Source organism: Anolis carolinensis, chromosome 4, assembly GCF_035594765.1.
Source record: "Anolis carolinensis isolate JA03-04 chromosome 4, rAnoCar3.1.pri, whole genome shotgun sequence".
Classification (NCBI taxonomy): Eukaryota; Metazoa; Chordata; class Lepidosauria; order Squamata; family Dactyloidae; genus Anolis; species Anolis carolinensis.
This window is the reverse complement of record NC_085844.1, coordinates 69,729,347-69,742,903: the sequence shown is the minus strand read 5'-3', so window position 1 is coordinate 69,742,903 and position 13,557 is coordinate 69,729,347. Positions and strand designations below refer to the sequence as shown.

The 13,557-nt window shown below is 42.5% G+C and overlaps 1 protein-coding gene across 2 annotated transcripts in view; it reads left to right on the top strand.

Annotated features, from left to right (window-relative positions):
• The first annotated feature begins 467 nt into the window (after positions 1-467).
• The window catches only part of dipk1c (divergent protein kinase domain 1C), a 31,857-nt gene continuing 18,767 nt past the window's right edge, over positions 468-13,557 (top strand). The window contains exon 1 of one of the 2 annotated variants that reach the window (XM_003219707.3): positions 468-1,018. In XM_003219707.3, coding sequence (XP_003219755.1) covers positions 833-1,018 — 186 coding nt within the window. In that variant the 5' untranslated portion in view covers positions 468-832. The remainder of the gene's footprint in view (positions 1,019-13,557) is intronic. The other variant, XM_008108738.2, reaches the window with a different exon arrangement.

The following is a 13,557-nucleotide window of genomic DNA, read 5'->3' as shown; positions in this document are numbered from 1 at the left end:
GTTTTCCCTGACGTTAAGTCCAGTCATGTCTGACTCTGGGGGTTGGTGCTTATCTCCATTTCTAAGCCGAAGAGCCGGCGTTGTCCGTAGACACCTCCAAGGTCATGTGGCCAGCATGACTGCATGGAGCGCGTTACCTTCCCGCCGGAGCGGTGCCTATTGATCTACTCACATTTGCATGTTTTTGAACTGCTAGGTTGGCAGGAGCTGGAGCTAACAGTGGGCGCTCAAGCCGTCCCGGGATTTGAACCTGGGACCTTTCGGTCTGCAAGTTCAGCAGCTCAGCGCTTTAACGCACTTCGCCACCGGAGCTCCTGTAGATACACCTAGGGCACCAATCTTTGGATAGAGCCCAAGATGTGCCTTTTCTTGCAGGAGTTGCAGGAGTCCCGAGGGGTCATTGGGGAGCGGCCTCTTTAAAAGTGTCAAGCGGTCCTCTCGATCCTGGAGAGACCGATTAGAGAGAGAGGCGGGGAGGCAGGCAGGGAGGGAGGCAGAGGCATCTCTTTCTCTCGCTCTGCCCGCGGGAGAAAGTTCGCCGGGGCAAAGCTTGGGAGCTTTTCAGGGAGCGAGAGAGACAAAAGACGGCGGAAGGAGGCGGCTTTGCTCTTGACAAGGCAGAGAAACCAACAGAAAGCCCTGACAAGTCCGCTTTCCATCCGCGCGCGTCCAGGCAAGAAGCAGCAGAAGCGGCGCGGCGTTCCTTCCCTCTCCGAAGATGCGCTCAGGCTGGAGGCTGCCTTCCTGGGTGGAGCCCGCCCGCTGCTTTCTCCCTCGCCCGGACTGATGGACTGAGTGAGAGACTGACTGAGGGGCTCCTCCTGCCCGAAGGATGCCCGCCTGGCAGCGCCTCCGGAGAGGGAGGCTGGCTCTCAGGCGCTGCTCGCTGGCCGCCTGCCTCCTCCTCTGCGCCTGCTGGGCGGCAGGGGGCGCCTTCGTGCTCGCCTTCCTGGCCCGCGGAGGGCTCTTCTCGGGGCGCTGCACCGACGCACAGAGCCAGCGCATCCTGGCCAGGCTGGTAGGTGAAGCCTGGGAAGGGGAGGGAGACATGGAGCCCTGGGAAGGGACAGGACCCCTCTTGAACCCTTTAGAGCAGGGGTCCTCAAACTTTTAAAGCAGAGGGCTGTGGAGGGGCCAAATTATCATTTGAAAAAGAAAAATAAACCCGAACAAATTCCTGTGCACACTGCACATGTCTTATTTGTAGTGCAAAACAACAACAACAACAGTGAAAGAACAATAAAAAAGGTAAAAGTAAAGGTTTCCCCTGACGTTAAGTCCAGTCATGTCTGACTCTGGGGGTTGGTGCTCATCTCCATTTCTAAGCCAAAGAGCCAGCGTTGTCCGTAGACACCTCCAAGGTCATGACTGCATGGAGCACCGTTATCTTCCCGCCGGAGCGGTACCTATTAATCTACTCACATTGGCATGTTTTCGAACTGCTAGGTTGGCAGGAGCTGGGGCTAACATCGGGCACTCATTCCGCTCCTGGGATTTGAACTTGGCACCTTTCGGTCCACAAGAACAATACAATATTTAAAAATGAAAACAATTGTAACCAACATAAACCTATCAGGATTTCAATGGAAAGTGTGGGCCTGCTACTGGCCAATGAGATAGTCAAGTTAATTAGGGTTGTTGTTGTTGTGTGACTTCAAGTCATTTCAGACTTTGGCCGAGTCTAAGTCTAAAATTAATTATTTATTTACTGCATTTATTTACTACATTTATATCCCACCCTTCTCACCCTGAAGGGGACTCAGAGCAGCTATATGTACATACAATATATTATATTATTAGCATAGCACAATATTAGCACTATATAATTCTATATTGAACTGTACCACTATACTATTATATAATACGTAATATATAACATATAATTAATATTATTATATGGTATTATTATTATTAGTAATATATTGTATAACATAATATTATTATCAATATTATATGTATATACAATATATTATATTATTTAAAATGATATAAAATATTATATTATATTATAAAACTGAGGGCGGGGGCCAGGTAAATGACCTTGGAGGGCCGCATCCGGCCCCCGGGCCTTAGTTTGGGGACCCCTGCTTTAGAGTCTGGCGTAGCAAAGGAAAGGCAGCTGGGAGGGTCTCAACTTGGCTTTGGTCTGATCTCTCCATCGTAGTTCATTATCCAAGTTGGCTCTCCGGCGTAGACAGAAAAAGTTATTTTATAATTTATTTATTTTTTCGTGTCAGGAGCAACTTGGGTCGCTTCTGGAGTGAGAGAATTGGCCGTCTGCAAGGACGTTGCCCAGGGGACGCCCGGATGTTTTGATGTTTTTACCATCCTTGTGGGAGGCTTCTCTCATGTCCCTGCATGGAGCTGGAGCTGGAGCTGATAGAGGGAGCTCATCCGCACACTCTCTGAGGGGGATTCGAACCTGGCAGCTTTCAGGTCAGCGACCCAACCTTCAAGTCACTTAGTCCACTACGCCATCTGGGGGCTCCGTCGCATAACTAATTTATATTTATAATTTATTTTTAATTTAATTTATATCTACTCTCATTCTTTGAGTTTCACAAGTCCTCGAGTTACAAACATCCAACTTAGAAACAACTCATAGTACCTCGTGAAGTCTGACTTGGCCACAGTGGTCCACGCCTTAGTTACCTCCAGAATGGATTACTGCAATGCACTCTACGTGGGGCTGCCCTTGAAGATGGCCCGGAAATTACAACTACCCTGTTTTCCCAAAAATAAGACAGTGTCTTATACAGTAGAGTCTCACTTATCCAACATAAACGGGCCGGCAGAATGTTGGATAAGCGAATATGTTGGATAATAAGGAGGCACTAAAGAAAAGCCTATTAAACATCAAATTAGGTTATGATTTTACAAATTAAGCACCAAAACATCATGTTATACAACAAATTTGACAGAAAAAGTAGTTCAATACGCAGTAATGCTATGTAGTAATTACTGTATTTACGAATTTAGCACCAAAATATCACGATGTATTGAAAACATTGACTACAAAAATGTGTTGGATAATCCAGAACATTGGATAAGCAAGTGTTGGATAAGTGAGACTCTACTGTATTAATTTTTGCTCCCAAAGATGCACTAGGTCCTATTTTCAGGGGATGTCTTATTTCTCCATAAAGAAGAATTCACATTTATTGTTGAACAAAAATTAACATTTATTGTATATGGTACAATAGTTGTCATCACAAACCAGCATAACCAGACAAACTGAATCCTATCAAGAATTTCTTGTTACTACCATTATTTCCATGTACAACAATCTATGGTACGTACATTTACTGTTCCTGCATGCTCTGGTGTTCTGTTCCTTGGGCATGCTTCCAAATAAAAACTTTGCTAGGTCTTACTTTCAGGGGAGGTCTTATATTTAGCAATTCAGCAAAACCTCTACTAGGTCTTATTTTTAGGGGATGTCTTATTTTCGGGGAAACAGGGTAGTCCAACAATCGGCAGCCAGATTACTAACTGGAGCAACCTACAGGGAGAGGTCTACTCCCTTGTTTAGGGAGCTTCATTGGCTGCCGTTCACCTTCCGGTCCCAATTCAAGGTGCAGGTCATCATTTACACTTACTTACTTAGGCGATCCCTCGTAGGCCGAGGATGATGGTCCTCCGTTTCTGGTGTCTTGGGGGTGGGTTCGTAGATGGCTGAAGAGACCTATTCTCGATCTGCATGTTCTCCCGCAATGAGGACATCAGTTTCCAGGTGGACAGCGGTCCCAATCAGGGTTGGCTAGACTCTCCTTCCTCTTGGCACGTTTCTCCCTTAAGCCCTCCATTCGTGTCTCTTTGAACTCCGCAGCACTGCTGTTCACAGCTGACCTCCAGTTAGTGTGCTCAAGGGCCAGGGCTTCCCATCACTTACAAAGCCCTGCACAGTTCGGGACCCGCCTACCTTCGTGACCGCCTTTCCCCCTATGAGCCCGCACGATCTCTTCGATCTTCTGGGGAGGCTCTCCTCTCATTCCCTCCAACATCACAGGTTCGGTTGGTGGGGACAAGGGAGAAAGCCTTCTCTGTGGTGGCCCCTCGGCTCTGGAACTCCCTCCCCAGGGAGATTAGGCTGGCCCCAACCCTGCCTGCTTTTATTAAACAACTTAAGACATGGTTCTTTCACTGTGCTTTCGATTAAACAGACACTACGGATCCCTTGGCAACTATGCTGCTATTTTTGCACTTTACCTCTGGTCCCACCCTATCCTACCCCTAACGCCATCTTAGGTAACCTTGGAACACTTGGCCAGGCACTTTATGGAATGCCTAGTTATCATGCACTTTGCTCTGACCCCCCTTTATTTTGTCCTTTTGGTGGTTGAAATTGAGATTGTTTTAAAACTTTTTACCTTGTCTTATGTATTTATATATAATTGTGCTTGAATTTACTGCTTGTTATTTTATTGTTTGTTTTATATTTTAACTTGCATACACTTTGTCTTTTCTGGGCTTGGCCCCATGTTAGCCGCCCCGAGTTCCTCCGAGGAGATGGTGGCGGGATACAAAAATAAAGTATTATTATTATTATTATTATTATTATTATTATTATTATTATTATTAAGAACAGGGGTGAGACAACAGGAAGTGAGAGAAATCTACCCCTCGGAAGGGGAAGTCACTCTCAGCAGAGTTATCATAGGAAAAGGTGTCTCCGCTGAAGATTTATCACTGGTCCCTGTTTCCACGACAAGCCACATTTTCCAAAATCCAATTATACTAGGTAACAAAATTTGAAAAAAAAATCTCTTCCTGGTTTGAAAGTGTTTTTTTCCCTGTTTATTTTGAAAGTTACTTTGAAAGTTGTTATACTCCAGGATCTTTGCTTTTGATAAGTTTCAAAAAGGTGGAGGAACAAGAGACTAAATTTCCAATAGTAAAGGTAAAGGTTTTCCCCTGACATTAAGTCCAGTTGTGTCCAACTCTGGGAGTTGGTGCTCATCTCCATTTCTAAGTCAAAGAGCCGGCGTTGTCCGTAGACGCCTCCAAGATCATGTAGCCGCATGACTGCATGGAGTGCCATTACCTTACCACAGAAGTGGTACCTATTGAAGCTAGGGCTAATAGCGGGAGCTCACTCCGCTCCCCGGATTCAAACCACCAACCTTTCAGTCAGCAAATTCAGCAGCTCAGTGGTTCAACATGCTGTGCCACTGGGGGCTCAAGTCTTAGAGGAAGACAAAGACAAACCCTCTCTGGACAAATCTTGCCAAGAAAACTCTATGATAGAGTTGTAAGAAGTCAGAAGCAACCTAAAGACACATAACAGAACAATAACAACACAGCAGTAGAACCTCAAGAAGATCCAACCAGTCCATCCTCCAGGAAATAATGCCCAACTGCTCATGGGAGGGAAGGATATTAGAGGCAAAAATGAAGTACTTTGGCCACATCATGAGAAGACAGGAAAGCTTGGAAAAGATAATAATCTGGGGAAAATGGAAGGAAAAAGGAAAAAGGACCGACCAAGGGCAAGATGGATGGATGGTATCTTGTGTCTGTATCTCTTCTAAGGGGTTGGTTAATCTCTGGTTTGCTAGTAAAACTGAATTATTGTATCACGAAATGATACATGTCTAAAAAGTGTGTCACCAAGATGAAATGTTTGGAAAACTCTGATTAGGGTTTCCTCCTTGAATTGTCTCTGGATGTTTGACTCCAGGTTCCAAAGGTGGCTTTCTACCAGAAGTGAAGATGGCACCCCTCCACTCTTCCCAATGTACAAGGGTTGACTATGTAGTGTTGGTTGGGACAATATCTACCATCTGAAAGTAATTATTAGTTGTAAATAGGGGTCCATGTCCTCCTTATCTACCTTGGGGCTACCGCATAACACATTTTTTGTTCCTGGGTTATAAACATCATTTCCCAATTGGTTTCATCATAAAAACATAGACAAAATTTATTAAACTGCAAAACTATTGTATTTGTGAGACACCCTCAGCACATTTTGCTATTATTCAATGAAAATCTCATAGAATCTCAACTGATTCAACATAGCTTATGGCAGCCACAAAAACAAAGTTTCTGGAGTATAACAACTGCTTTCAAAGTAAGTACCACACAATTAAACAGGAAATAACACTTCTGAACCAGGAACAGAAAAAAATTCATAGTGATTATCTTAGTTTTAATGGAGACAGGGCTCTACTTTTCATGGGTCCAGTCCTACCTGTGGGTGAATGAGCCAGCTGCCACCACAGGCAAGTCAGTTTGAGTGTCATATTGTTAGTTATTTCAGTAGGTGCTGTTATTGTTTCACTGTTCAGGAATGGAAGAAGCACTTGTACCGTTTTTGGTCTCCAAGGCCAAAATAGCTGTCCCAGGCTTGAGTATCAGACCTTGATATCAGGAAGATTTGCACCACTTACTGCTCCACTTGAGGAAGCAGATGGTCGGTTCCTCATATGATAAGTTTGTTCACATTTCTCTTTTCCATCTTTTCTGCAATGAATACGAGGCTGTCCGTTTTATCATTGCCCCAAGCTTGTGGAGACTCTTGGGCTCACAGTCCATGACTGGCCCCAGTAGACTAAGTGGTGAAAGAGGAATTTAAACTGGGGTTCAGTGGTGTTTCATGTGTCTGAGGTGGTGTATCTGTTCTTGAGTTTTAGTCCAGACTTTTAAAAAGCTATCCAGAATGCTGAACTCTAGCCTCAACATAGGATTGGCACCTTGGAGAGCACTTTTGTAGGCTAGAGGTAGGATGCATCTACAATGTAGAATTAATTCAGTCTGACACCTCTTTAATACATGGCTCAATGCTATGGGATTCTGGGGTTTGCAGTGTGGTGAGGCACTAACACTCTTTGACAGAGAAGTTTAAAGACCTAGTAAAACTACAGCCCCTATGACTGCATAGCTTTGAGCCATGGCAGTTAAAGTGGAGTCGAACTGCATTCATTTTGCAGTGTAAGTGCACCCTAATTTTGGGAGATGTTTGCTGCCCCTCAGACCCGGCAGGTACTAATAGATACTGCTGGGCTTTTCTCCAATCTTAGTTTGACATGCTAACCACAAAACCCACATTCATTTTCTGCTGCTTATAGTAATTGCAGTCCAACAGAAAATGTTGAAGTTTGTCAATCTCAGAATCAAACCAACAGCTCAATCCTAGGCATGTTTCCTTGAGACAAAATCTCCTATGGGTTTAGGTTATGTTTTGTTCTGCTATAAGCATGCACAGGGTTGCAGCTCCAGCATTATGCTGTGAAACTGCTAAATGAGTTCTTGTGGGAGTAAGCTATACTTTCACACATAGTTACTTGAGAATAAAGGTCACTGAGTATATTACAATGATTATTCAATGAGCATGCATAGCAGCAAGCTGGAAGTTTCAATCTAACAGGAGAGGAAGGAAGAGCAAAGAGGAAATGCGGATATATGACAAATCTTTGAATGAGGATGAACTTCTTATAAAGACAAATAAGAAGCAATGTTCTTGCAAGAATTTTGATCACACGATTTTTGTCACTAAGGATTGTATTTCAATATTAAGTCTGTAAAACAAGAGTTGTTTGATGCTTCCCCATATTTTTTGCATGCTAAATATAGTGGTGACTGAAAAGGCATCTGTACATGTACTGAGAAGTCTAGAAATGCTAGGCTGTATATAAGAGCCAGACATAAGAGCATACTAAAAATGCTGCCCATCTGTGTGTCCATTTATGATATTCCCGTGAATTTCATAGGCTGTTTTTGAAATATAACTTATTGTACCTGGTATTCGTTGGACGCCTACTATCCAAGTACTAAACAGGGATGGTCCTGTTTAGCTTCTAAGATCAAGACCGAATCTGATGCCTTTAGGTTATTTAGGCAGGAGCAGGAACACAAAACTATCACAGTCTGAATAAAGAAGCACTAAGGTATTTAAATCTAATGAATGCAGCTAATAAAATATTAAAATACTAACAGTAATTTCTTAGGTTATGTTCCCTTGGAAGTAAGTGGCACTTAATAACTGAATTTAGTGGTACTTCCTCCCAATTAAGTGTCCATAGATTTGCCGACTTAGACTACAATCCTATATTAATGTATCTGGAAGTAAGCCCCCTTAGATACAAAATAATTTAATTCTGAATAGATATGTATTGCAGTGCTTTTTGTGTTCATCTTATTGTTGACATTCACCAGTACATACTAAAAACTATCTATTAAGTATTAAACACTTGAGGAGAAACTCAGCGAGAAGAGAACCTTAATGGTTACCAGATGAAACATTGCTGAGATTAATATCTTAGTGATATTAAGATATTAATCTTACTATTGCCAAAAGCACCACCAGTGCAACTGGTGGTGCTTTTGGAAGGGCAGTGAATCTGCTCTGGCTTAAATTATGAACTTTAAAGGAGCTATTTAAGGTCCTGAAACCTAGCTGCCAAATTGTTTACCTAGCTCTTTTAAGGTTCAGACTAAATCCCAGACTGGATGTACTACCTCAATAACGTTGGAAACACTACCCACCATTGGAGTACTGCCTACTATTCCCAATATCTCTCAAAGTTAGTATGTTGAGCACAACTTCCAAAGGACGTAGAAATTTTGGTGGAGAGCCAATGCCATGGCTGAATACCATAGAATCATGAGACATGTAGTTTTACAAGGTCTTCTTTGCCAAACTACAACTCCTATAATTCCATAGCATTGAGCCAAGGCAGTTAAAGCAGTGTCAGACTGCATTAATTCTACTGTGTGGACAGGGCCGTAGCCAGAAAAAAATTTCGGGAGGGGTTTTGAAAATTTCGGGGGGGGGGGTTGAACCCCTAGCACATACCCCTCCCCGCTACAAACCTGTCAATATCTGCTTGAGATAGTGCCTGGAGGGACTCTTAATGTTTTGCATCTCATAGACTTAGCATGGGGATTTGGTTAACCAGTTAAAATTCATGAGTAAACGAGATTTTTTTTATAACTTGAAAAATTTCGGGGGGGGGGGGTTGAACCCCTAAAACCACCCCCTCGCTACAGTCCTGTGTGTGGATGTACCCTATAACTCTAGAAACCAGAGTTCGAATCCCAGCTCAGCCATGGAAATCCACTTGAGTAAGTCATATTCTCTCAGCCTCAGAGGAAGGTAAAGGCAAGCTCTCTTTGAACAAATGTTGCCACAATGGTCTTAAAGTCACCATAAGTTGGAAAGGACTTCAAGGCACACAATAATAATTGTCTACTTTTTAAAAAATTGAAGGTTGCTTTGTTGGTTAGATGATCCAAGTATTTTATTTATGCATTTTAAGATTTTTTTTAAAAAAATGTATAGCTTATGGTTCTATTTGGAAGTAACCTTGAATATTTATTTATGTATTTTTACAGGAACTCAGGATTTACTAAGTAAATAAATATATTGCAACTCAGGGTCACACAATGAATTTGATTGATGGCAGATTCAGGATGGAGAAAAAGGAGTATTTGTTTCCATGACTGAAATATGGCATTCATTACTACAAGATGTGACAGAGGCTAGGGGAGAATGTGCACAAACTAAGAAGATGGATCTATCAGCAGTTCTTGGCTAAATGTAATAGATGCAATTCCTGAAAAAGGAGGCAAATGAGGGCTGTCTTCATAGTAGAATCATAAGATACAATAGTTTTGCTCTGTTCTGAATCAAACTGTAGTTGGAGTTCTGGGTATCACTTTGTAGGAAGGACATTGACACATTCTGGCAGATCCAGAGAACAGAATTAAGGATGACAAAGAGTTGAAAACCAAGTTCTCACCTGTTTTTATCCTGGAGATTCAGAGGATTTTGTTTTGGATATTGAATTTTTTCAAATTTTGGAATACAGTGTTCCCTCACTTATCGCTGGGGTTAGGTTCCAGGGCCACCCACAATAAGTGAAAATCCGCAAAGTGGGGACGCTATTTTTATTTTTATATCTATACATTATTTTAGTAGTTATACACTATTTTAAGTCTTTATCAACCAATCGTGTGTTGATAAATCGCCTCCTTCTCCTCCCGTTGCCGCTTGGGCTCCTTTCCTCTCCCTTTGGCTTCTCCTTCTTCCTTAGGCTGCAAATTGTAATTTTTTATGATTTATAATAGTCTTTTAGAGTTTATTGAAAAACCGCAAAACAGCGAATCCGTGAAAGTGAACCACGAAGTAGTGAGGGAACACAAGACCTGTATTTGCATGTCTCGGAGATGGAATGCAATTCTTGACATAATGTTCACCTCTGTTTCTTATATGGCATACTTTATATTGTACATACAGTCTGAGTTAATTTTGTACACAGTATTTTAAATAATTTTGTGCATGAAACAAAGTCTGTGTACATTGAACATCAGAATGTAAAATGCCACTATTTCAGCCACACATGTGTACAAATGTAGACTTTGGAGTATTTTGGATTTTGGAAATTCGGATAAAGTATTCTCAACCTGTGCCTTTTGAAATGGCTCTCACTGAAAGCACATGGGAACATGCTGAGTATGGACACTGGACAAGACTCCAGATTTGTGCTCCATTGCCCCAGAGGGCAGAACAACCAGCATGCAAGGTTTATGAAATGCAAGATTTTGGGTTGAAACATCCCAATTGTGAGAGATGTTGAGCAGTGAGGAAAAACTGCCTCAGGGTATGGTGGGCTCTCCTTCACTGGTGACATTTTAGGAGAAGCTGAATGACCACCTGCCAGAGATGTTGTGGTTGCATCTTGTAGTGGAAAGATTGCTTTCCAAGACAATTGGACTAGATCAGTGGTTCTCAACCTGTGGGTCCCCAGGTGTTTTGGCCAACAACTCCCAAATATCCCAACCAGTTTACCAGCTAGGATTTCTGGGAATTGAAGGCCAAAACATCGGGAGACCCACAGGTTGAGAACAACTGGACTAGATGATTTCTAGGAAACTTTCTAACTCAGTAATGCTAACTGCATAGAAAATGCCCTACTATATGCCAGTTGCTTGAAGGAGACAAGAACGAGGAAGGGCCATTGCCTTTTGCCTTGCTTGTGGATTGCTCACAGGAGGCAGGGCACTGAAGTGCTTTTGCTCTGATCCAGTTAAACTATTCTTAGTCAGACCTTCTGCAGCCATATCCTTTTCCCAATCAAAAAGATATATTTTTGTACACTTACCAGAAAGCCTCATAACAAGATGTCTTATGGGAGAGATAAAAAGCCAAATGTGGACAAATTATTTATTTAATGATCTTTGCTGGTAACTTCAAACCATATTTTTAAAAGCAAAAAAAAAAGAGAGCAAAATGCACATAGACCATCATAGTGTAGTGTTCAGAATGTCCAATTAGGATTGGGATACCTGGGTTGAAATCTGTATTCAGATGTAGACTTTCCTGAGTAACCATGAGCCTAGACTACCTCTCAGCCTAATCTGTCACATGGGATTGATGTGAGGAGAGAAGTGAGAGCAGAAAGAGTCATGCCTCCATTTTACGTTCCTTGGAGAAACCATAGAGTTGCAGTGTATTCAGATTAATAACTGAGGGTTTCGCTTCAGTCTTTCCTCTTTAGAGGATATAAGGATTGTGACTATGGAATGCACGGTATGGGATTAACCCTTTATCCATGGTAAATTCTCAGACCTTGTGGCAGTTTTCAATAGGATTACAACAGGAAGAAAAAATATAGCGCCCCCCCCCCCCCCCCGTTATCATGATTCTAATCCACATCATGGGGGCCCTGGTGGCACAGTGTGTTCAAGTACTGAGCTGCTGAACTTGCGGACCAAAAGGTCCCAGGTTCAAATCCCGGGAGCGGAATGAGCGCCCACTGTTTATTGTAAACTTCAAATGAGTTAACCAGGGTGCTACACCTAATTTGAGCCTAGTGCTCAAAACCTTGGATAGTTCCTCTACAGTTCAAAGTAAAGGTTTACTGTCCTGTTGATATGGAAGCCATAAGCCTCCCCTGGCTGTAGCAAGTAATTTAGACCAAAGCTTTAAAATTTTTACTGAACATATCCTTCATTTCGACTGGATTATCCCACTTTTTTTGGGTTGGCTATAAATAATTATAATGTCTTACCCCTGCACAATGGATAGAAGATAATCGATCACTTGTAAGATAACCTTGCTCTAACAAATAGCTGCAACCCATAGTCCTCGTTTCTTTTAAAAAAAATCAGGAGAGATGTGTGCTTCAGTCCTAGGGTATATCAATACTGCACAATTATAGCACTTTGACACTGCTTTAATCACGGTTCCATCCTATTTGGAATCCAGGAATGTTTAGTTTTGTGAGTTACTTAGAATTCTGTGCTGCAGTTTGGGTGAAGGCACAAGACCTGTTCAGGAGAGAATTCAAAGCATTTCATCAGACTGCTGAATTGTCTAGAATGGAGCCAGGATCATTAAAATGGTATCAAAGGGATGCAATTATGTAGTGTGGTCACATTCTGACAGAAGAGGGTAGGAATGCACTGCCTTGGGAAATGATGATGGATTTTCATTGCTTGCTGCTAGAATGCAACAGAAAACAGTGCCTTAATGTTCAGCCAACAACTGGCATGGCAATATACTAACCCCATTTTTGACATGTGCCTTTCTGTGTCATTTGTTTTGTTCTACTGCTGTGTTGTTGTTGTTCTGTTATGTGTCTTTAGGTTGCTTCTGACTTCTCACAACTCTATCATAGAGTTTTCTTGCCAAGATTTATCCAGAGAGAGTTTGTTTTTGTCTTCCTTTAAGGCTGGAGTCCCCGGTGGCACAGCGTGTTAAACCACTGAGCTGCTGAACTTGTTGACCGAAAGGTTGGTGGTTCGAATACGGGGAGCGGGGTGAGCTCCTGCTGTTGGTCCCAGCTTCCGACAACCTAGCAGTTTGAAAACATGCAAATGTGGATAGATCAATAGGTACCGCTTCTGCGGGAAGATAACGGCACTCCATGCACTCATGTTGGCCACATGACCTTGGAGGTGTCTACAGACAAAGCTGGCTCTCCGGTTTAGAAATGGAGATGAGCAACAATCCCCAGAGTTGGACACAACTAGACTTAATGTCAAGGGAAAACCTTTACCGAAGGCTGAAAGAGAGTGACTTTGGGGCATCCATGACTGAGTGGGGATTCAAACTCTGGTCTCCAGAGTCATAATCCAATGTTCAGACCACTATACCATGTTGCCTTCTTCCAGCCCTTGCTGAATTGTGACCGATACACGATAAGCAACCAGTCTTTTGTTTGGAACCTTATGAGAGCCATAAATGCCTGAGATTGTGAATGGGAAGGATGTGAATGCTTTGAGATGGAAGACGCTGGGAGACAGGTTCTCCACACGGATGGAGTTTTGCCTTTGCTCGAGGTGTGGGAGGAAGAACAAAAGAAGTCAAACTGCTGATTAAGGAAAATAATATGCTGCTTGCAAAGCATTTGCCACCGTGACTGCGTTTTATACCTTTTAGGCAGCAGTTACTGTCAATTATATAAGACAGAGCATCCTGCTGCTGAGTGTGAGAGATAAATATTCTAGAGGCAGATGGCAATGAAGACTTTCTGTTTCCCAGTGGACAGAGATGTTAGACTGGTCAGCTAGAACAACTGTAATCCATATCCAACTCTACTGATTTGAGAAAAG